The following is a 23,455-nucleotide window of genomic DNA, read 5'->3' as shown; positions in this document are numbered from 1 at the left end:
CACTCTAATCCATGAAACATGCTTCTGTGCAGCAGAAAATAGCTGATTAAACAATAGTGTAGATCTAGTGGCAGAGAAAATATACTGCAGAATTTCAGCAACACTGAAGAAAACTGTGTAAAGCAAGAATATGCTGCACAGTGCATGGTGTGGGTGTTTAGGAAATCAGACTTGTCTGATGCCTCTTCTGAGCCACTTCTTTGAAAATTCAACCTCCCTATGCTTTCTATCAGCTACCAAGTTGTGGGAGTTTGAAGCTTTAGAGCTTTATTTCTTCTTGCCAACGGATGGTATGGAAACTCAGAGCTAACACAGGTTCAAAAGGAACTTGAGTGCTCATGGACTAGAAATACACAGACACAGAAATACCACAATCTGCTCACAAATGCCGAGCCAAATGCGGCTAGATGCTGGGCAGATGTTAAAGCTAGCGTGTACGTTTTTCCCTAGCCATTTACTTTTGGCAATGATATGGGACAGGGTACTGCACTAGGTGAACTTTTGGGTTGACTGCACTTACGTAAGAAATGTTTGACATTTAATCTTAATAAGCAGCTCTCCAATATAACAGAGGGTAAGAATGAGTGTTACATGGAAGATTTGGCTCGAGATAAAATTACACAGTGAGATATAAAAACACTTGAAGCTCAGCCTGGCTAATTACAAATAGCTTGGATTTTCTGTTCTGGGCCCGCCATCGCTGCCTGTAACTATAAAGATATGGTTATAAAAACGGACCATGATGATACCATTTCTTTTTTCAAGAACCTCTATCTGCTTTAATATCCCTATTCCAGTCAGCTATTCCTTTTTGGAAGGGTGACCTCACAGGGCAATTTCTTGTTGAGTATCTTTGCCAGCATGGACTGGACCAGGTCACGGAGCCATGTGAGAAACCAGAAAGGCAGCAGGGCCAGTCAAAATGACTGGTTTTAAGGAATGATTAATACTATGAGGATCAACTATTGCAGGCAACAGTGACAAACTTTCAAAACTTGAGGGAAAGACTGCTGCAGGGATCCGAAGGGAAAGAGCTGCCGTCCCAGCACCGCACACCCCTCCGCTGCCATGGAGCCTCAGCGCCGGCCCTGGGGGGTGTCAGCCTGGGCCTGCTGAGCCACGCATTGTGCCCCCGGGGCACAGTCACTTGGGGGGGAGCTTGCCCTGCTCAAGTAATAGGTTGCCCTTGCCCTGTCGCCATGGGGCTGCATGCCTCTCTGTTGCAATGGGTCATGGCATGTAAGTACAAATGTGAGATCACCGAGAACATTCGGATTGAGGAGAGGGTTAGTCAGTGCAAAGTAACCCTTCCTCTTAGATTAGGAGCCCTGCTTACCTCCTGGCCTCAACAAGCTGCCCAGGTGTAAAGAAGAGTCACATTTAAACACAGCTCTTCATTATTTTTGGCTTCTTTCACTATTTTTGTTTTGGCAACCATGATATGACAATTGCAATAATATTGCCATAATATTTTAAAGGAACTGTTCTCAACGTGCCCAAAAAGCTTCTCAGCAGTAACGCTCAGCTTAGAAACATCAGCGTGAAGTCTCATGAAAGCTAAGCCAGAAGACTCCACACTTGATTTATTCAGTTATGTTCCCAAATAACTAAAAGCTCATAAAATCCTAAGATACATATTACTTTTTACAGAACAGCTCTCAAACATATAGCAGGAGAAAGAGTACTTGCCGTGGGGTTTTTTCCTTTTTATTTTGAAAAGGTTTTTTGTTTGCTTAGACTTTCAAGGAAATTATGATGATAGAGAAAAGTGGGGTTTAACTTCACTCATGGTTTCCCATGTTGCCATACTGTGTCTTTTATATGTGTCTTTATACTCCTTTGCCTATGTGTGTTTTTACAAGGAATGAATCTGATCTTGAATTAAAAGACTGTCCCCAGTTTAAGTGACTGGGAACATTTCAGTGCTAAGTGAATTGGACTGAACTCAGTGGCAAGAAGGTTTTTTTGTACCAATATTCAAGTCTAATCCTAACCCTTATAGATATGAGAACTGGGACTGTGATTTAAACAATACCAGTGGTATGAAATTTGGGAGTCGAATATCAAATCATCAGTGCTGGCTGATGCAAAAAAGTCTAGCTAAGACTCACAATGTCAGTTGAAAGTTATTGGCGTTTTAAGGAGTTACTTCTGTACCAGTTGACTTTAGACCTCAAGAGAGGTTATCTCTCTGCATCAGTAACTTTGCCGGAGCAAGTCCTCCCTGTGCTCCTGCAGCTGGCTGTGAGCGACAATGCTGGCACAAGCCACTAATGCCAGCACACACAAATAGCGCTCACACCTTTGGATCTGCTGCGTGCTCCCTTCTTCCTCACTAAGAGGAAAGAAATGTCATGGGGTTTGCTTTCACCACTTAACATCTCTTTCCCCTCCCTGGTAGATGGAGCGAAAGGATTCATGGGGAAGGTGAAGACAGGGGATGGCAATTTAACATCTCCAAGGATCCTGGAGAAAGGGGAAACACAATAAACTCATGCTTTGCCAAAGAAACACCAGTTTACGTGGCCTCCTGCATTAGGGCTACTTTTGTTTGTGTGGGCACCTTCTGGACTATTTTGAAAGATATGAAAAAGGCTAATGGCTGATGTTGTAGGATAGGTTTTTCATGTGGGGAAGAAAGAAAAGAAAAAAAAGAGGGCTGAGACCTGTGTGTGACTCAGCACAATGCCTAAACTGCAGATCTAGCATTGACTAACTGACCCCTCCTTTGATTGGCAGTGTTTCTTAACCTTTGAAATAGTGAGTGAGCAGGCAAAGCCACAGTAACAGCAGAAAATCATGTTATCATGATTGAAAGTATACACCTAAAGAACAATTATGCTCTTAACTATAGGGAGTAATCTGAAACCATAACTAATAAAAAATTATTTTACAAAGACGAGGTACATGGCAGATGAAAGCTATAAATATCACACATCATATAAAGGTTTGGAAGTCAATTTGATACAAGGACAAAGAAGACATATCCAAAATTACCTATATGATGGCAACACCTGCAACACCATGACTATTGTTATGGTTGATGCACAAAGTAAATGCCTTGCCCTATAGCTCTTAACTGAGAAGGTAAAACCATGTTAAGAGTGGAAACAGTCAACAAGGAGAGAGTAAAGATGGGAATAATTACACAGAAACATATGGGTGTGTTTTGATGAGTAATTGGCATGATTTTCAGCTGTATCTGCTCAATGTGATTGGAAAATCTCCACAAAGGTTATGCTATCACTTCTTTGTCTTTTGGTGTGTTTTTACACAGCAGCAGGCAACCCAATACAAAATCGTACTGAAGACACAGTGCATGCAGGTGCTGTCTTGAAACACCTAGTGTGGGTAAACCCCAAGAAGGGGTTACAGAGTGGCTACACTTAACTTCATTTGGGTAGAAGTTTCCAGGTTTTGTGTTCACTAAGAGTATAATAAAGATTCATAATAGCATCTTTTTATTCCTTGGAGACGAGGCACGTTGTGGAACATCAGTTCAGAGAAAACAGAAGCCCAGTGACAGAGAAGCCGTCGGTGCAATGCTGCCATTTTGGTAATGGCTGAGAAAACGGGAGGCTTAAACGGGAGATGCATACCGTTAATTAGGTATACATGTATACATGACAAGAAATGGATCTACTAACATAAGGAAATGTTGTAAAACTACAGTTTTGATTAAGGAAAAGGGTAAAAGTATACATTTGCCTCAATGAAAGATAATCACAGAATCATAGAATCATAAAATGGTTTGGGTTGGAAGGGAACTCAAAGATCATCTAGTTCCATCCCCCCTGCTGTGGGCAGGGACACCCTCCACTAGACCATGTTGCCCAAAGCCTCATCCAACCTGGCCCTGAACACTTCCAGGGATGGGGCCTCCACAACCTCTCTGGGCAACCTGTTCCAGTGCCTCACCACTCTCACAGGAAAGAATTTCTTTCTAACATCTAATCTAAATCGACCCTCCTTCAGCTTAAACCCATTACCCCTTGTCCTGTCACTACACTCCCTCATAAACAGTCCCTCACCATCTTTCCTGTAGGCCCCCTTCAGACACTGGTAAGCCACAATTAGATCTCCCCAGAGCCACCTTTTCTCCAGGCTGAACAGCCCCAACTCTCTCAGCCTGTCCTCATAGGAGAGGTGCTCCAGCCCTCCAGTCAGCTTCGTGGCCCTCCTCTGGACTCGCTCCAACAGCTCCATGTCTCTCCTGTACTGGGGCCCCCAGAGCTGGACGCAGTACTCCGGGTGGGGTCTCACAAGAGTGGAGTAGAGGGGCAGGATCACCTCCCTCGACCTGCTGGTCGCACCTCTTTTGATGCGGCCCAGGACACAGTTGGCTTTCTGGGCTGCAAGCGCACACTGCCAGCTCATGTTGAGCTTCTCATCAATCAATTCCCCCAAGTCCTTCTCCTCAGGGCTGCTTTCAAGCCATTCCTCGCCCAGCCTATAGCTGTGCTTGGGATTGCCCTGACCCATGTGCAGGACCTTGCACTTGGCCTTGTTGAACTTCATGCGGTTCACACAGGCCCACCTCTCCAGCCTGTCAAGGTCCCTCTGGATGGCATCCCTTCCCTCCAGCGTGTCGACCACACCACACAGCTTGGTGTCATTGGCAAACTTGCTGAGGGTGCCCTCGATCCCACTGTCCATGTTGGTGACAAAGATGTTAAACAGTGCTGGTCCCAGTACCGACCCCTGAGGGACACCACTCGTCACCGTTCTCCACATGGACATTGAGCCGTTGACCACAACTCTTTGAGTGCGGCCATCCAGCCAATTCCTTATCCACTGAGTGGTCCATCCATTGAATCCATGTCTCTCCAATTTAGAGACAAGGATGTCATGCGGGACAGTGTCAAATGCCTTGCCCGAGTCCAGGTAGATGACGTCAGTTGCCCTTCCCTTATCCACGGATGCTGTAACCCCATCATAGAAGGCCACCAAGTTTGTCAGGCACAATTTGCCCCTAGTGAAGCCATCTTGGCTGTCACCAATCAGCTCCTTATTTTCCATGTGCCTGAGTGTAGTCTCCAGGAGGGTCTGCTCCATGATCTTGCCAGGCACGGAGGTGAGACTGACTGGCCTGGAGTTCCCTGGGTCTTCCTTTTTACCCTTCTTAAAAAGGGAGGTAGTGTTCCCCCTCTTCCAGTCAGCAGGAACTTCGCCAGACTGCCAGGACTTCTTAAATATGATGGAGAGCGGCGAACCTGATCTTCTCCTACAGTGGGTGGTTCTGCATTCTCCCAGTCCCTGCCTTTGCCTTCTGTGACCTGGGCAGTGTGGCTCAAGCATTTGCCAGTGAGGACTGAGGCAAAGAAGTCATTGAGTACCTCAGCCTTCTCCATATCCTGGGTAACCAGGTCACCCGTTTCATTCCAGAGGGGACCCACATTTTCCCTCATCCTCCTTTTATTACTAGCATACCTATAGAAGCTTTTCCTGTTGACCTTAACATCCCTGGCCAGATGTAGTTCTATCAGGGCTTTGGCTTTCCTAACCTGATCCCTGACTGCTTGGACAGTTTCTCTGTCTTCTTCCCAGGCTATCTGCCCTTGCTTCCACTCTCTGTAGGCTTCCTTTTTTTGCTTGACTTTGCCCAGGAGCTCCTTGTTCATCCATGGGGGCCTCTTGGTGGATTTGCTTGACTTCCTCTTTGTTGGGATGCATTGCTCCTGAGCTTGGAGGAGGTGACCCTTGAATATTAGCCAGCTGTCTTGGGCCCCTCTTCCTTCCAGGGCTTTGTCCCATGGTATTCTACCAAGCAGATCCCTGAAGAGGCAAAAGTCTGCTCTCCTGAAGTCCAGGGTAGTGAGCTTGCTAATAGTGTACTTCAGCGAAAGAAAGAAGGGAAGGATTATACCATGTTACTCTAACCTTTTGCACTCCTACTAGATTTCCTGATACTGTCACTGGTGGGACAGAGAAGCAGATAAAAACCCACTCAGAAATAATTTGTCAAGGCAGAAGCTTTACCTGGATACAGCAGTAGAAATAACATGTGAGTATAACTGACAATGCTGGACAAATCTGGCCAGGAAGGGGAACTCACCTCATTGTAGATTTCAAAAATTCTCACAATTATTGAGGAATCAGGGAAAAAATCTATCTCAGATGCCTTGAATGTGAGTACTACCCTCTTTTTCAGTGTGGGCAGACACTTCCCTGAAATGAAAGAGATCAAGGTTTTTTTACCTGTTTAAGATGGGAAGTGGGGAAGGTGTATTTTCTGAAAAGCACAACACAATCTAACAAAGGTTAAGTATTGGTAACCAAAGTAGTGTATCTCCCAGACCTCTTTCTTTTGGAATAGATGTCACATGGAAAACTTCAAAGCAACTGGTTTAGCAAACCAGGCGAGAGGGGGAAGGAGAGCAGGGTGGAGGGCGACTGGGAGAGCTGCACCAGCCCCCCAGGATGAGAAAAACCTTCCAATGTCATGCCTCAGGCCAGGGCTTCCCCACCACAGTACCAAGCTGCTCAGAAGGGCCATTTGGCAGTGATGGGGGGTGCGTGTCAGAGGCAGACTCCAAAATGCCCCTGGATTTCTGGCAGTGAGTTAGCTGTCCTGGGTGATGACAGCTTCACAAGGCTTTTTTCTGATCAAATGAATGCACTTGCTGTGGGAAGGCAGCTGGAGGTAACCAGATCAACATTTACCTAGAAGGCTACGTTTTGAAGTTTTAATGATTTTCAGATAGCATTACAGCACGCTAAGCCTATTATTTCATGAGGGTTAAGCCTATTAGTTCATCAATGATATGAAAGGCAAGAATTAGCTCAGCAAGAAAATATCATCTTAGAGCCTCAACCATCTGCAGTGAAGCTGCTTTTTCGGTCTGTTCTGCCATTTCATAGTGTTTCTGGAGTTTGCAGACTGTGAATAGACACCAGGTACTGCTGCTGGGTTTCTCAAATGGGAGCTATTCACTCTGGTGCATTTGCGTAGGACTAGCTGTGTCCTGTTCATTCAACGGAGAAAGCAATCTGCTTGCAAGAAAGTCAAGGGCACTGGATCAACTACTCCTGTGCAGAGAAAGCAAACAGAAGGACAGTCACTGCTCTCATGCTTTTTCCCCTGCTTGCACTAAGAAGGTGGGAGGTACCTCCTCACAGGACACGCAGAGGACTCCTCTCCCTAACCCTGTGCTGTGCTAAGAAGCTGTTTACATACCTGCACAGGTTATTCAAAAAGCACTAACATCAAGTATACAAGTGAATAATCTTTCCTGCAAAAGAAATTAAAAAAGTAATAAAACTGTGCCACTCAATCTGGTGCTTTTGCAGTCAGTAAAATTAGGATCACACAACCACGCAAAGCATTGGAGGACAATACTCTTCCCCCACTGGGTCAGTAAACCAACCCTCAGTGCTGCCAGGAAGGCTGCAAGGCATGACAAATGGGGCTGCCTCGCAAAGGAAAGACAACCAGGCTTCCTCTCTCTGTGCACATTTCCTCTTCAAAGTCAAGCAGCCTTGATCAACATTGGAAAAAATATAGCAGTCTTCTCATTGATCCTTTTGTGTTGTTATTAGAATAATTCTTAGGAGTCCACAAGATCCTTTTTACTTTAAATAAGCAGAATTCAGTCTCCATAAACTGGACAAAACAGCCAACACATGGAAATCACAGAAACTAAGGAATCAAAATTGGCATAACAACATAGCAAAAAAAGTCTTTTAAAAATGTGAACAGACAATTCCTTTAGTCTCCTTCATATATATTCACAAGCAATCCTCTATTACAGTTCAGAGATTTAATTCCTTGCTTTACAGAGCAAGCACATGAGCTACCAGATCCGCATACCAAGGAAGATTCAAATAGCTCCAGGAAATGTCCTACAGACATTTGTTAAAAAAGTTGCTAAGGTGTGAATCAGAAGAGGAGATAAAAAGAGGAGGTAAGACGAGTTGTATGCTCAAGAGATGACCTTTTTACATCTTTAGAGCACTTTTATATTCATCATCCTGTAGCACCTGCAAAATACCATTTACCCCGAGTAAAGCGTTGGCAATTCATTAAAGACTAAGCAGGACTTGGGAATACACTAGCATCATTAGCAGGTGGAACAGAGAATTTGTGACCTTGACAGGCTGGTGCAAATCAGCATGAAACCTTTGCAATTAAAGTTTGAAATTCACAGCTCTTTGCGTTTTATTTCACTTGAAAATGAAATTGCTTGCTTAAAATGTTGCTAAGACAGACAAACCACTTCTCTATGGCACATGGACTTCAGTGTTGAGTAGAAAAATGCCTCTTTCTAAATGGAAATAGGCCAATTATTTCAAAATGTAATTGTAAAAATCTAAGAAATGAACAAACCATTTCTGCATGCTCTGACTGCAAACATACCAGAGTCCCTCAGCAGAAAATGTGAATGAGGCAAGAACTGGGATAGAGCAAAATCAAAGACACAGAAACGTTGAATATTTTATTGAAAAGCTGTGCTGAATGAGCCTCTTACAGAGGCTTCAGACAGAGATACCTGTCATTAGGACGCAGGGCTTTGCCAGCTGACCAGTGTCAGGTCCCTAGCCCAGTGTTTTTCAGAAAATGGGAAAGGTAAGAATCAGAAGGAAGGTAGGAGGAGGATGTGTAGACTGGGGGGGGCTTGCCTCAGTGCAGCTCATGCCAGACGGGTGCTACTCTCCAACCACAGTCCCTGTGCAACCGGTCACTGTGGAAAATCCCTACCAGGAGCGACAGCATCCCCAAAACATTGCACATGGACACAGAGCAGTCACAAGTCATGCAGGTGGTAAAGGTCTGGAGACCTTCAGGCAGCATGATGATACGATGGCTGTGGGATCCCACCTTCGAGGCCCCTTGGCAGACTAACAGGGGTACTGCGGTCGCCTTTTGAGCACCTGTACGCAAAGTCGCGTGGCACAGAGGGCTCGGCTACCTTCTCACAAAACCTTGGTGGTTCAACACTTTAAGACCTGGGAGCCTCTTGCTGCTTTATCTCCAGCAGCAGCACTGAGGCTGCGTCTCTGAAAAGGTAAAACTCCTTTCGGAGTAACCCTGCAGAAGGTAACACGGCTGTGCTGCAGCTGCACTCAGCTGCGACGGGCGGTGGTGACAGGCGGGGCGGACAGCCGTGACAGCGGGACCGGCGCGGCCCCGGCCCCGGCCGCCGAGGGGTTAACACTGGCCCCCTAGGCCGGGGGGGGGGGCACTTCGAGCTCGCAGCCCTGCCGGGGGGCGGCACCATTTGCTGCCCCCTTCCCCTGCGTCCTTCAGCGCCCCCTCCTCAAGATGGAGGCGCGGTGTCTCCTCGGCTTGCTGCCGGCAGTAAGCCCCTGCGCTCCCTCTGGGGATGTCCCGCGTCTCCGCCTGGGGGCCGCTTCCCACCACTCTTCTCCCTTCCTCGGGGTCGCTGCTGCTGCCCACAGGTGCGGATCCCTTCCGCTGCGGCGGGCTCGGCGGCCTCAGCACTGAGACGGCGACGGGCGGTACGTGTTGGGGGTGGGGGGGGTGTCTCTGGGTAGTGATCGTGCGCGGAACGCGCCGGCCGCCCCCGGGAGGTGTGCGGAGGGACGGCGCCTGCTCCTGAGTCAGCAGTGGCGAGGAGGCGAGCGGCACCTCGCCGCCCGGCCCGGCCGAGCGCCCCGGGCCCCTTCCACCTTTGCGCCGGCTCGCAGTCCCTGGCGTCGCGCATCCGCGGCAGGAAGGGGGCCGTGGGGGCCCCGCCAGCTCCTGCTCTCCGCCGCCGCCAGGTAGGCTCGCCGCCGCGGTCTGGGCGCGGTCGCAGGTGGGGAAGGGGTGGAAAACGGAGTCGGTGAGTTAGCCAGTGAGTAACTCCCCGCGCTGAGCGCTGGGCTGCTGCCGCCGGCTCTCCGGCGAGGGGCTGGGGTCCGCGGGGAAGCGCAGCCCGGAGCCGCCCTGCAGGCGGTGTGAAGGGCCCCGGGGGAAGGAGTGCTCTGGCACCGCTGTGAGCGCCGTGCTGAAGTGCTAACGGGATTGCGGGAGCGAGGATCCGGCCTTCGGGGAGTTCTCCCTCCTTCTCCCTCCTTCCCCCGACTGCGTGTGGCAAAATGTGTGTGGGGTGCGTGTGCAACCTGTTAGGCCGGTTGCGTGGGGAGAAACAACAGTGGGCTGCGTTGGGGAAATGTCTGTGCGTCTCGTTTTTTTTTAATTTGCAGATAGATTTATTTATATACATATATAAAAATGTGTATTATTATATATATTTATATATGAAGGATCAAACAGTTTTGATGGGGTGTTTTCTAAGTGTGTATGTGCATTTAGTAATACCTGATCTGAGCTCAGAAATCATAGCGTTATGTTGTTTTCCATGTGTGTGTGTATATATATATGTATATTTGGATATTTATGTAACCAGAGAATGTAAGAATATTACTCTTGCCAAGTTGCTGTCCAGTCTTCTGTCAAAGTGTGTGTTTGTTACAGCCTAAGCAGGTATTTGTTTGTGACTGGGGAGCGAGTGTGGTGGTAATGTTTATTATGTGAAACGCTTTGTCAAATTGCATTCTGAGCAGCAGAGCTTAAACAGAAGAAAATACTGTGTGTGTGATTTTATTTTTTTTTTAATATCACTGCAGTTTTGAGTGCTAATCTACATTGTGATCGCTTTACAAAAACAGAAGACAGTTCCATCATTCCCCTGACCCCCTTCAAGAGCATGTCACAGATAACCTATGAACTAGTCAGATAGTTAAGGGAACAAAATGAAGCACAAACTGTTTGGCCTTCTGTTCCTCCCTGTCTGTGCTGTAGGAGCACTCTGACGTTCCTCATACTGACCGCATGACAAGATAGCGGAGTTGATATAGGATATATTGTCTTTTAAACCCTTTGGGGTAGGTTCTGTATCTGCCTTTGCCTTTAAAATATCTTGTAGTAGGAGACTCATCCTCAGCCACACAATATTTGTTTGCTTTGTTTAATTATCTCCTCCTTGTGTTTGCAAGGTTGATGGTTGCAGTTGATATTTCACAGGTAAACATTGTCTTTGAGCCAAATCTGAATCGTTAAAAACCTGGCACAGTTCACAGTTAATAGGTGAGATACTGCCCATACTCATTTTGGTAGCTTAGATGATGGGAGTTGAGCTGCTCAGCATGTTACACATCAAATTGTGTGCCTGAGTAATGCAGGTAAGGTGACAGTGTGTGTGCAAGCTTCATGGACTGATGCTTTTCCTTTAAGCACAAGGCAAAGGAAGATGCAGTGTAGCCTGGATTTTACATTATTGAAGCTAATTGGAGTTATGGTCATGGTCTGTGGAGGAGGCTGTGCTCTAGGGATGGTTGCCCAGTTTAGTCTTTCCCTACCTTTTCCTGTGATGGAGGGCTGAGGGTGCACTTCTGAAAACTTCAGGTTCCGCAGAAAACACATGCAAATACGAATCTGTTAAATCTTCACTAGCTGCCTGTCAGTGAGGTGCAATTCTGTCTAATGAGCTGCATGGAGTGAAGAAGTTTTGGTGACCTGGGCTTGCTGTAATTTAGTTCAGCTTTGCATACAGCTGACCTCTCACTGTGTTGGTTTTGGATGCTGTCTGATGAGGCTGCTGATTTCAGTGGTGTGGAGATGGGGGAGTTTCCATGGACAGGTTTCTGAAGCTGCTAGTGAAATAGCAATCAGGAATGCTTTAAAAACAGTTGATTCCCTCTCCTTCGCATGTGCACAGACACAGTATCTGTTTCAGGTGGAGGAGCCCTTCAGACCCTTTCCAGCTGTACCTTCTGTGGTGATGAATAAAGTAGGCTTGCTGTGGGATTATTCACGTATTGGTTGTATGGACTTCATTTACAGAGCTTTCCTTTAAGAAAACAGGCGGTGATGCTTTATGTTTTCTAGTTTTGATAGTGGTACTAAATGTATAACCTTAGCAGGAAATTGGCAATTAGACGTGGAGTTGTGATCAAGTGCTGTATATCCAGCAGTCTCCAATTTCAGTGCTGTAGAGGAAGCATAGAACCTCTGTAATGGATATTGTACCCATGGGGAGAAATCCTTCCCACTGTCAAGACAGTTAGCTTTCATTTTCTGTCACAAAGTGTCTTTCTGTACAAATTTATAATCTAATTTAACTACAGATATAGTTGCTTTTCCATTTAAGTACCTAATATCTTTCCGAATGGTGCCTGGGTATGACTGTTTAGTATTTTTCAGGATGATGTGACTTTGCACTGAGCAGACAGGAATTCAGTCAATCCAGTTGGAGGTAATACGAATGCAGTTAGCCTGATGCCAGTTTTTAGCTAGTCAGTGCTGATTAAGGGGCAGTTTAGTGGTTGTTTCCTGTCCTAATGCCTTTTCCTTGATAAATCTGTCCTCTGTACAGTTTATTAACTCTTCTGCACGTTACAAGGAGTTCCACTGGTTAAATATAGGTGGATTTTTAAAGAAATAAAATATGCTCAGTCATCTGAGGTGGAGCTCCAGAGGTTTGCATCTCAGGGGACTGTGTGTGCACATGTGTGCTTTATATGTTTATAACAAGTAGTTTTCTGAACAGCAGAGTTAATGAAAATTTCTGTGAATTTGTATCAGGAGGTCAAACAAAGATTTTTTCCATTGTCTTTGCACCTCTACGTTGTTTTTTTTCTACGTAGTCCCCTCTTTCCACAGACTGCACTGATGGTGTGACACATGGGCTACTATTTTCAGTTATGGAAATTGGATAACATGGTTTTTGGGGGTGGACCTGTAGAAGTTCAAATTGCTGTTTTGCCTTCTCTGGCTTGTCTGTTTTTACAGAAATGATAGGAACTTAATTACCTGCTGGTAATCTGTTCTCCTCTGATTGAAATCAGTCGATGGCTTAAATGGTACTGTAAGTGAAAAAAGGGATCTATTTACACAGCTGTCAAGTTTTTTCTCTGCAGGAGAACAGGCTAACAATGGACGTAAAACTTGGCATGGTCATGTAGGTGAAAAGACTTCCCCCTTTCTCCCCCTCCCTTCCTTAGCCAAGAAAATTTACTCATTTCTCTGCTCTTATATCAACACACAAAATTTCAAGTCTAGAAGTGGATGTACATCATCCAACTGCATTGAGTCTTTTCTTGAAGGTGATAAATAGCAAGACACAAATGGAGAGGGTGTTTATGTGCTTCACTTGGAAGATTTTGGCTTTGCTGGCTATCTACTGTTTTATCCACGCCACCTTATGCAAGCTTTCTTCCTGCAGTGTGCACAATTGTATCTCAGGCAGTGGCTGGGTGTTCAATACTCTATCTCAAAAATGGTCAATTAGTTTTGTTGACATTAGTACTTACATTGCGTGAGCCAGTCTCTGCTAATCAGTCTGTGAACAGCCCTGGAAAGCTATCATAAATTAGATGCACTTATGTAACTTCTAAGTCTGGTTTTATAACACCATAGTCTTTTAATACAAAAATATTACCTAAAATCATAGAATCGTTTTGCTTGGAAAAGACCTTTAAGACCATCAAGTCCAATCAGAAACGTAGCACTGCCAAGTCTACCACTAAACCATGTCCCTAAGCACCACACATACATGTCTTTTCTTCAAGAATTACAGTAGTTCAGGAAATGGCACTTTAGGAAAAATTGTTGAAGTCTTAAGAACTGCAGTACAGCAATGATGATTTGAATCAATTAATCATTCCTTTTTATTTTTCAGGGCTTACAGTCTGAGTGGAGAAAAAAAAACCCTCTCAGTTTAAACCCAGTGCTATAGCAAAACTTTTGTTGTAGTTTTAGTATGGTCATTTTTGACCTTGAACAAGTGCAAAATAAATAAATTCTTGTGTTCTGTGTACTTATGTGATCCAGCTTAACCTATATATCTGAGTATCTTTCTTCTAACTCACCTTATAATTTACACAAGTTTTGTCAGAAGCATTATCCCTTACCTGCAAATTGTACCTCTGCTGCAAAAGGATGTCTTGGTACCTAGTCGGAGCCCTCTGTGCAGTGCATCTAACTGTATTTATTGCTTTCTGTCATAATGATACTTAAACTGCAAAGTGGACCACAGCTTTTTCACACAGGCCTTCCTTCAGTCAGCTGTCAGATGGTAATAACTTTAAGTTCTGCAAGCTTGAAAATTATTCATACCACCTTCTCTGCGTGTGTATGTCTCCTGCTTCCAGGCAGTCTGCTAAATCTAGTTTTCCATCCAGAGCTCAAAATTGGTGTTATGTACACCTGTTGAATAGTTGTTTTCTGTGGTCTGTTTTCCTGTTGTAAAAATAGTTAAATACTGGAAGAAGAGAGAAAGTCTGAAATACCTTTCCTGAGAGGCTTAGGAACAGGTTAAACAAAAATCCAAAGGAGGATGTAAGGATGCTTTGTCTTGCCTCTGGGCTGTGGTAGGGACGAGATACCATCTTGTTCCTTCAAGCTCTCCCTTTCCAGGTCTCACTTCATGCTCACTGCAGAGTACATATTTGATGATAGCGGAGAGAATTAATAAGTGAGCCCATGTTCTTGTGAAAGTGGAAAACATACGGAAACTAGAGTATGTTGTTTTAGAGGATTTGTCCAATAGTTTGCTTTTCTTCTGTGGGGGGATATTTCTATGTCCCTGGCCTGTCAGTGGGGAGTACAGGGCTCTTGGATGTCTAACGGTCTCACTCTGCATGACTAACTCCTACTGAGGTTAGCTTTTGATTTGTGGGTGCCCCCTCTGTGATGATCTGGCTGACCACAGGACTACACAAATGTCTGTATTGCAAATTTAGTAGCAACAATCCTGAATTATTCTGACCTTTTCCAACTTAATATTGTATACCATAATATGATGTAAATCCTGACACTAATAATAGTGTTTTTATTTTTCTCTGCAGAACAGTTCCACCATTCATTGGTGTTTTTAAAATATTTTTTCTTCCCTGCAAATAATCTTTGACACTATACACCCCTGCTAAGCATCTCATCTTTAGGATTTTCACTGTTGTTTGCTTTCTCCACAGCAGTTGTAATAAAGGCTACTTAAATCTTTTAGAATAAAATTACTCTTTCCATGAAGCACTGCTGTTTTGTTTTTATTTGTCTGATTGGTGTCACTTAGCAGTTAACAGAGCTGTGGGTGCCGATGGAACTAGTGGAGCATGCAGTCTGTCCGGTATAACATGGCAGGATATTCTCAGCTATACAGTTTGTTGTTTTATCACCATTAACTTGCTGGTTTTGCCCTGAACTTGACCAAGGAAATTGATTCAGAGTTGGGATGTAATGCCAATCTAATGTCAGCCTTCAACAAGACCTGTGGGAGCCTCTCTGAATAAAGCATAGACAGCTTTATCCTGTAGCTGCAGTAACTTTCCATCGGTAGTCATGGTTTTGTTTTCAAGAATAGGCACCTATTGTTAGAAAATTGTATGAGAGGGGAAGGTGATTTTGCACAGGTCATAAGCATTGGTGACTCTGGTATCTTCCACATCTGTTGAAGAGCTTGAAAATTATCCCCTTTATTTAGATGCCTAACCTGTGGCTGTTTTGATGATCTGTGTTCATACAGTACCTGTTAATGTTAGAACTGCAAGTATCTGCACATGTCCCAGGTTTTTCTCTGTGTTATTAGGGACAAATGCTAGTATCAAGAAGTTTTTATTTTTCTTTCTTCTGCAGTATTAATATGATGTTTATGCTCAGCTGTTAACTAACCAGCTCAGATATTAATGCATGTACAATAGCTGATGAAATAAGTAATTTGAATTCTTCAAGAGGGGTGGATTTCCTGAAGGATTGTCTTGTATTATCTTTAATAGGCATGTTAACGTGTGTGTGTGTATATGTATATAGACACTTTCATTAATTGCAGGAGCACCAAATTGATAATGTGCTCATTTACTCAGCTATCTTGCTTTATGTTAGAGATGATGTCAGTTCAAAAATAGGAGTGTTGCTTTAGCTGTGGCTTGAGTTTCAGATGCTGTTTCAGTGTTTCTTTTGGCATGTTGCCTAGGTTAATGACCAGAAGGGCGAGGAGGTGAGAAGCCCCTGCTTGCTTTTCTCACTCTCCTGGAGGTTTCTGCTGTCTGGCATTGCTCTCTGGCTGTGCCACTTGTTCCTGTCTCTGATTTTGTTAGCTTGAAGGGGTTCTGCCACACCTTTTGTAGCATCAGTCAGCCTTATGCTGTGTTTGCTGTTTGTGCACCTCTAGGATTTGAATGTATTCCCAGATGCAGCTAATAAAGTCCGTACACATTCTTACTGTTATAGCCCTGGTCTAATTATTTGTAGGAGGTGGCAATATAGTTCTTAAAGTCCAGGTGAACCAAAATGCAGAGTGAGATTTGGGGCGGAGGAGAGGGGGAGAATGCAGGCAATTCCTTTTCCTTGGAAAGCTGTTGTACTTCATGTGTTTTCTCCGAAAAGATGTTGTTGTCCTGGTCAGCAACCGCATGTGTTTAAAAGATTGTAAAGTCAAACTGCTTGTATTGAGGGGTCAGTTCAGAATTCCCTCTTCTGTTGGCTAGAGCACCACCAAAAGCTGTCAGCTGGAACAGAAAAACATAATGGCCTTCAGAGTAAGGCAATATATATATATAACGTGTATATTTTTACCATACTTACATATACACTTCTCAAGGCTGCCACCCGTCATCTGGGTAAGACTGCAAGTCAGACTCGAACTGTTAAGAGCCAAGAAAATCCAAAGTCATTACCAGCAGTGCTACCTGCTCGTCCTGTTACAAAAAATAACAGGCTTTGTGATATCAGTGAAGGATAAAGATTTGGCTAGAAAATTAATCTCATGGTCTTTCTAAGTTTTTTAACTGCTGGAATCTCATGGCTGGCCACCTTCTTAAATTTTAATGTCTCTTGTGTTTGTGTGATAAAACTTGCACTTGTGGGGAATAGTACAGTGTTATGGGGAAGATGAAAGGAGCACTGCATGCATGCACTGCATGCATACACTGCAGCAGTGTTTACCGTCTTAAGTATTTAAGAAAGCACGCAGTTTCTGGTGGTTATGTTCTCATCGGTGGATCAGAAGCTATGCACTGAATTGTGATTGCATGTGCTTTGTGTCGGAGCTTGATCCTAATATCAGGAAATGCAAGCTAGTTTTGCAGTGAACGCAAGCTCTTTTATTATGTGGAAATTAAACATCAATACATGTGCAGCCACAAAGAAGCATGGGAGGACACAGTGCTGCTTTTGTGCATTCACTGTATCCTCACATGCTGTCCCCCCTAAGTATTCTATGAAGATCGTGGATGCAGTTCGAAGTCTGGCATTTTGCAGCTTTGGTAACTCATATTTTCTTAATATAAATAAAAAAAAAAAAACCAAAACACAGCTGTTTACTCCAAGTACTTGGGTTTCTCAACTCAGGGCAATGCTGCAAAAATCTGGATCATTTGCATGATCTCTTAGTGTTGCTAGAAGTAATCATGCTGGAGTCCTCAGTCAGCTCTTCTGTAGGATATACAAGCTGCTACATGTCTCCTTTTAGTGGCAGTGAGATTGTGAAGTTGGCCTTGCAGAGGAAAAAGACCTATAAAATAAAATTATTTTTCTGCTTTCTGATTGGGGTTAATTCTGACCTCGTGATGTTCTGATATGGAGACTGGTGCATTTTTCCTTAGGGTAAAGGACTGAAAGTCTTTCTGGTCCATTTGTCTGCTTCTGGGAATTAGTGAAGGTTACAGCAAATGCACAACATCTCAGAGACCTTGAGTTTAAGTAATAAGCTCTTCTGCAAATCACAATTTTTGGTGGCTAACAACTTTCCCAAATCTAGAGAGATTTCCACAGAAACAGGAAAAAGGCCCTGTGTGAAATTGTGCTCTTATTACTGTAATATCTTCCTTTCCTCTCAGTCTGCTGAGGTAATGTGTTAGAATAAATGCACAGATGATCAGTATGGGCAGGTGTATGTCAGTGGATTCAGCTGGAAAGGCTTAAGAAGTCATCTGTTTTCAACTGGAGGTCACTGCCTGCATAGCTGAGAGCCAGGATAAATTCACCAAGGGAAAGTCATGCTTGCCCAACCCCTTAGTCATTTCATTGTTGAAGTCTGGTTTGGTGGATGAGGGGAGAACAGTGGATATTGCCTACCTTGACTTCAGTAAAGCTTTTGACATGTTCCCATAACATCCTTGTAGTGAAGCTGTTGAAGTAAGGGCTGCGTAAGCAGACAGTGAGGTGGACTGAAAACTGGCTGAATGGCTGTGCCCAGAGGGTGATGGTTAGTGGCACAAAGTCTAGCTGGAGACTGGTAACTAGCGGTGTACCCCAGGGATCAGTACTGCATCCAGTCCTGTTCAACATCTCCATTAACGATCTGGGTCATGGGGCAGAGTGTACCACCAGCAAGTTTGCTGATGACACACACTCACACACTTTGAAGGAGTGGCCATAGGGTTGTGCTGCCATCCAGAGGGATCTCGGCAGGCTGGAGAAATGGGCTGACAGAAACCTCATGAAGTTCAGCAAGTGGAAGTGCCCATGGAGAACGACAACTCCACATATCAGTACGTGCTGGGGACCACCCAGCTGTAAAGCAAATGGGCAGAAAATGACTTAGGGGTCCTGGTGGACATCAAGTTGACCATGAGCCAGTACTGTGCCCTTGCCACAAAGAAGGCTAATGATATCCTGGGCTGCATTGCGAGCAACATTGATAGAAGGTCTAGGGAGGTGATCCTTCCCCTCTACTCAGCACTGGTAAGGCCAGTCCTGGGGTCCTGCGTCCAATTCTGGGCTCTCCAGCACAGAACAGATATGGAGCAATGGGAGAGAGTCCACTGAAGATGATTAAGGGACTGGAGCATCTCTACTGTGAGGAAAGGCTGAGTGAGCTGAGGCTGTTCAGCCTGGAGAAGGCTTGGAGGGAATTCTTAAGTGTGTATAAATACCTGGAGGGAGGGCGTAAAGAAGATTGCTGACGCCCAGTGATGGGCCAGGAAGCAACGGGCACAAACTGAAACAAGAGGTTCCCTCTGAACATCAGGAAACACTTTTTCACTGTGACGGTGACCAGATACTGGTACAGATTGCTCACGGATGTTGTGGAGTCTCCATCCCTGGAGATACTCAGATCTGTCTGGACATGAGCAGACGATATGACCTCCAGAAGTCCCTTCCAACCTGAACCATTCTGTGGATTGATTGTGTGAGTCCGCATGGTTGATTTCAGTCCAAAATGAAACAATTTCATTTGCATCACCTTTACAGTGAAATAAAAAGATGATGTTCCATGTTGTGGGAATTTCAGGACTGACTTAAACACTCTCCTGTCCTATGCTGAAATGCTCGTTTCTGTTCATTTGCTGATAATACTGTGCCCTGACACTGCCTCAGGCTCAGCCACTGCAGTGGCTGTGTTCTAAGTGATACATTTGGAATGATTTGGCTTAAAAAAAATAGGAACTTTTGGGCTTTTTCTCTGTTACAAAACCAGATAACTTTATAGTTGATGGAAGGACAGAAGAGCAATAGGGGAATGCAAGACAGTAAAAAGTGGCCCTGTTGCTGAAGAGTTTGTATCATAGAAGTAGTGCCTGGAAGCATCTAGACAACTTGTTAGTCTTTCTAAGGTGAAGCCTTACTAGATTAGTCCTAGTCAGTACAGAGGAGCACAGCTATGTGAATTCAGTCAGGAATTGCTTCCTGAGAGAACATCTAACTGTGGATATCAAAATACTGTCATGCCAGAAGCAGTGTAATGTTGTTGTGTGGTGTGTTTTGGTTTTTTTGGTGACAGTTATTTCTTGTGATTAGAGATAATTTTTATAATTGTGCAGCATATGAATAAATTGGGAGACCAGCTTACTCTTCAGTGTTCTGGGCACTTTGCAGCTGCCTTAGGAAGGGGACTTTTGTTGATGTTGGATAAAACAAAGCTCATGGAAGTAAAGTTACATTTTAAATCAGGTATCAGAGCTTTTGGAAAGTTAATAATAGTCTTTCCTGGTTTTGCAAGGAGCTTGCCCAAAACCTTATCTTTTTGTACTTGGGACTTGTTTTTAAATCTAATTTTTTTCTTTTTTTCTTACTTTAATGATGTTTTGTCGTCATTTTGTTTGTCTTGAGCAGAGTTAGTGTTTGCACCACAGACTTGAGGAAAAGTTGTCAGATTCTAGTACTCTGAGCAGGTTCTTTTAGATATCCCATGTGTGGAGGGTGTAATGTTTAATAACACATTTACTTATTTGGAGATACTTGGTGTGACACAGGATTTCTGATTTAGCAGAGCAAGAGAAAATATACTGAAATCACAATGCAAATGTACATTACACTTAGCAAAATATATAGCAATGACAATTTACTGTTCAATTGCAATACCAATGGGATTTCTGTTACTGGTCTCTATAGTAAGTTTGCTGTTGTGACACTGAGTGTCCCCCATCATTTGGAAGGGACAAGTGGGTTGAAGTCAGCTCAAGCCCTTTGCCCTCTTCAAAATTCTTTTGTTAGTTGTTCAGTTTTTATGCTAATGGATTGAGCCACATAGTTACTTCCCCCATGCTAGTCTGGTTAGCTGGGGAGATATTCACACTCTTTAAATGATCTAAATGAACGAACATTTACACCACCAGTTGATCCACTCAACTATTGATAGGTGTTCAACAACACCTGTAGCCTAAAACAAAGACCAACCTCTGGTCCCCTTTGTGTTGTGATAAATACACAGCTTGCTTTGCCAAAACTGTGGTCACTCACCCCACCTTATTCCCTGAGATACCTGGGCACGTTGCCCTTGCCTGTCTCTTCTTCTTCCACGTAGGGGTTTATTGGTGATTGACAAATGTACAAGTTGCAGATGAGGGTCCAGTTGCTCCTGTGCTTTACAGACATGCCATCTGTAAAAGATCCTTTCTCAGAGAGCTGCCTGGGGCTTCTACTCTAGTTCAGTCAGCTTTAGCAAGAGTAGCGTGTCTAGTAACTTCCTTCTTCCCTTTGCAAGGGAGAAAAGTAAGATGGTCTGTCATCGTATAAAATTATGTGTGGTAAGGAACCTGCCAAGAGCAGCCATTTAGCAGCATTTCTATCGTATGTAGATATAGGTAGCTGAAATATGAAAGTCATTACCTTTCCTAAGTCAGATAATGAACATCAAAGGGAACTGACTGAGATGCTCTGCCTTGAGAAGGGCTATTCTCAAAAAAAAAAAAAAAAAAAAAAAAGTGCACTGGCATTTACTTAGGATCCTTTATATGGGAGGAGTTGGGAGTTTGGCTAAACTTTTATCCTGACTTGAGTAATGTTGCTTTGAACTGTTTATTCCTTACTAGACCTATTTGTTGCTTCCGCTGTCGTATTTGGAGAATTTAGTGTCCTGGCAAGGAATGTCCTCTTAGAAATTCCTGAGAGGTGTCTGCTTGCATTACCGTCATAGCTGAGAGAATATCTTGAGCTCTGCTTCAAGAGCTGACTTAACACTGCATGGATTTTAGCATGGACAATACTGTCAGTGATTCCTCAGTTAAGGGTACCTGCTAGTTTCTGTTTAAAGTCAGAGCAAAACCAGGGTCTGGATAACTGCAGACAGAATATTTTTGGGGTTTGAGGTACAGGAACCCAAGCATGCAAATCTTTCTGGGACATTTTTGCATCTGCAGAAAATGAGATTTCCAGGTAGGTAATTTGTTCTGAATCTTCAGCTTGCCTGATCTACTGTGTCATCCATCAAGAAGTCAGGAAGTAATAATAAAGCCTGCATTTAACCTGTCTATTGGCTTTTACTGTGGCATTGTAATTAGTGCTCCCATCTGACCTATTTTGTCCTGTGCTGTCTGTTGCAGTGCTTCATGGCCACAGAAGGCTACTAAACAATATTAGAGGAAGCCGACATTAAGACACATAATTTCCACGCAGCTGGTTGGAAAAGTTGTCACTGCCTTCCTGGTGCATCATGGCATTTGGACTTGGTGTTCTCTGCCTGTTACTATGGGCAATAACAGGTAGGAGTTTACTTCTCGTGTATCTGAATCACACAGAACAAGTGAAACAAATGCTTCTGGAGTGTATATGCAGGTGAGAGTGAAATATGAATAAGGTAAGAGCTGGGAAATCTCATGACTTCTCAGTGCAAAAACTCCTTGTAAGGTACAGCTTCATAACTGCCAGTTGATTGCAACACAGGAATGCAGTTGTGAGTAGTTGTTTGGAGCCAGTTTCTCAATAAGGCTGTTTGAGGGGAGATGCATGGTGGGAGAGTTCAAAGAGTTTTCGTTCTCTTTCTGTTGCAGGACAGCAATTTAAGAATAATGTGTTGCTTGTTTTCTAAGCTACCTTTTTTCTTCTGATTTATGAGAAGCATAAATGCATTTGTTTACATTTCTCACCTCATCATCCACTCTATAGACATGTATTTCCTTTCAAAGACCACAGGAAAGTCCTGTAAGGTTCTGCTTCAGCCACAGAGATAGATAAATTAATTCCATAATCAGACAAATGAAAAATGATAGTAATTCTTAATACTGTCTCTGTGTCATAGGGAGACTTAATCTGGTGCAGGCAGTTTTGACATGGCAACTACAGAACAATATATGGAAACATGGGGTTTATTTCTTTAAAAGACAGTGTTTGAAATCTGGCTGTGAAGATACCAGCAATATCTATATTAGCAGGAATTGAGAAAATAATACTCAGTTATCTGGCTTTCGTCTCCTGTAGTATAAACAGGATTGGCTGTTTAATGAGGGAGAGCCTTGCTAATGTGCTAAGACTTAAATTGACTACTGAATTTGGAAATGTTGGATGAGGGGGAGGATAGGCATTAACTACAGCTGTGCTTGTAGCTGGTTTGAAGTAGTCCTCAAGATCACCCTGAGGATCTCATAATGCCAAGCTTTTTGAAGAAAACGTGGAGCTGAGGTTTTTGTTGCTGTAGTAAACAATAAGTATGCCTTTTGTAAATAAGTAAAATGCTGTCCTATGAGATACTGAGTACCTGCTGTAGGGTCCATCTTTAGGAAAAAAAACACGTGAACTTCAATAGAAGGCAATAATGTGCAGCAAACACTGAATTTTGGCTGTAGAGAATGTCACAGTTTTATGCTTTTGATAATGCTGTTAATTGCTAGCAGGCTAGAATATCCACTATGTGCATATGTAAATTCTTGTTTTTATTCTTTAGTTGCAATTTTGCTACTCTCTCTTGATTTATCTGAGAACAAGACCATTGCACTTAGACTGCTGGCTGTATTCCAAGCCTTTCCCTTTATGTTGAGTACCAGCACACAGTGTTTAGGGGCTAATACATTCTAGTATTGCATATTATTTTAGCATAAATTTTAGTATTAATTTATTTCCATCTCAGTGATTTGCAGTATTTTCCATCCAGTTAATATTAACTCTAACTAAACTGGAAGGTACTTGCTGATTTTCAGGATCTGTTTGCTGAAATACATCAGTGGATGCTCACCTTTAAGTCAAAAGGACTTATTTTTTGAGCAAGCTTTAAGATGAATTGACTCAGGCTCAGAAAGTTGCTAGATGTTAATTTTGCGTTTTTTCTCTGCACATGAGCTTGTACTTTTAAAGGCTACT

General features: G+C 43.7%; 1 protein-coding gene across 6 annotated transcripts in view; it reads left to right on the top strand.

Moving 5' to 3' along the window:
- The first annotated feature begins 9,243 nt into the window (after nucleotides 1-9,243).
- Nucleotides 9,244-23,455, top strand: part of KIAA0319 (KIAA0319 ortholog) — a 64,386-nt gene continuing 50,174 nt past the window's right edge. Inside the window, exons 1-2 of one of the 6 annotated variants that reach the window (XM_075745182.1) lie at nucleotides 9,244-9,399; nucleotides 21,706-21,864. In XM_075745182.1, coding sequence (XP_075601297.1) covers nucleotides 21,816-21,864 — 49 coding nt within the window. In that variant the 5' untranslated portion in view covers nucleotides 9,244-9,399; nucleotides 21,706-21,815. Of the gene's footprint in view, nucleotides 9,400-9,534; nucleotides 9,786-21,705; nucleotides 21,865-23,455 lie in introns of those variants that run through there. The other 5 variants (XM_075745180.1, XM_075745181.1, XM_075745184.1 and 2 more) reach the window with 5 other exon arrangements.

The sequence above is a fragment of the Balearica regulorum genome, chromosome 2 (genome assembly GCF_011004875.1).
Source record: "Balearica regulorum gibbericeps isolate bBalReg1 chromosome 2, bBalReg1.pri, whole genome shotgun sequence".
Lineage (NCBI taxonomy): Eukaryota > Metazoa > Chordata > Aves > Gruiformes > Gruidae > Balearica > Balearica regulorum.
The sequence above is the reverse complement of the archived record's forward strand: the minus strand, read 5'-3'. Positions and strand labels throughout refer to the sequence as shown.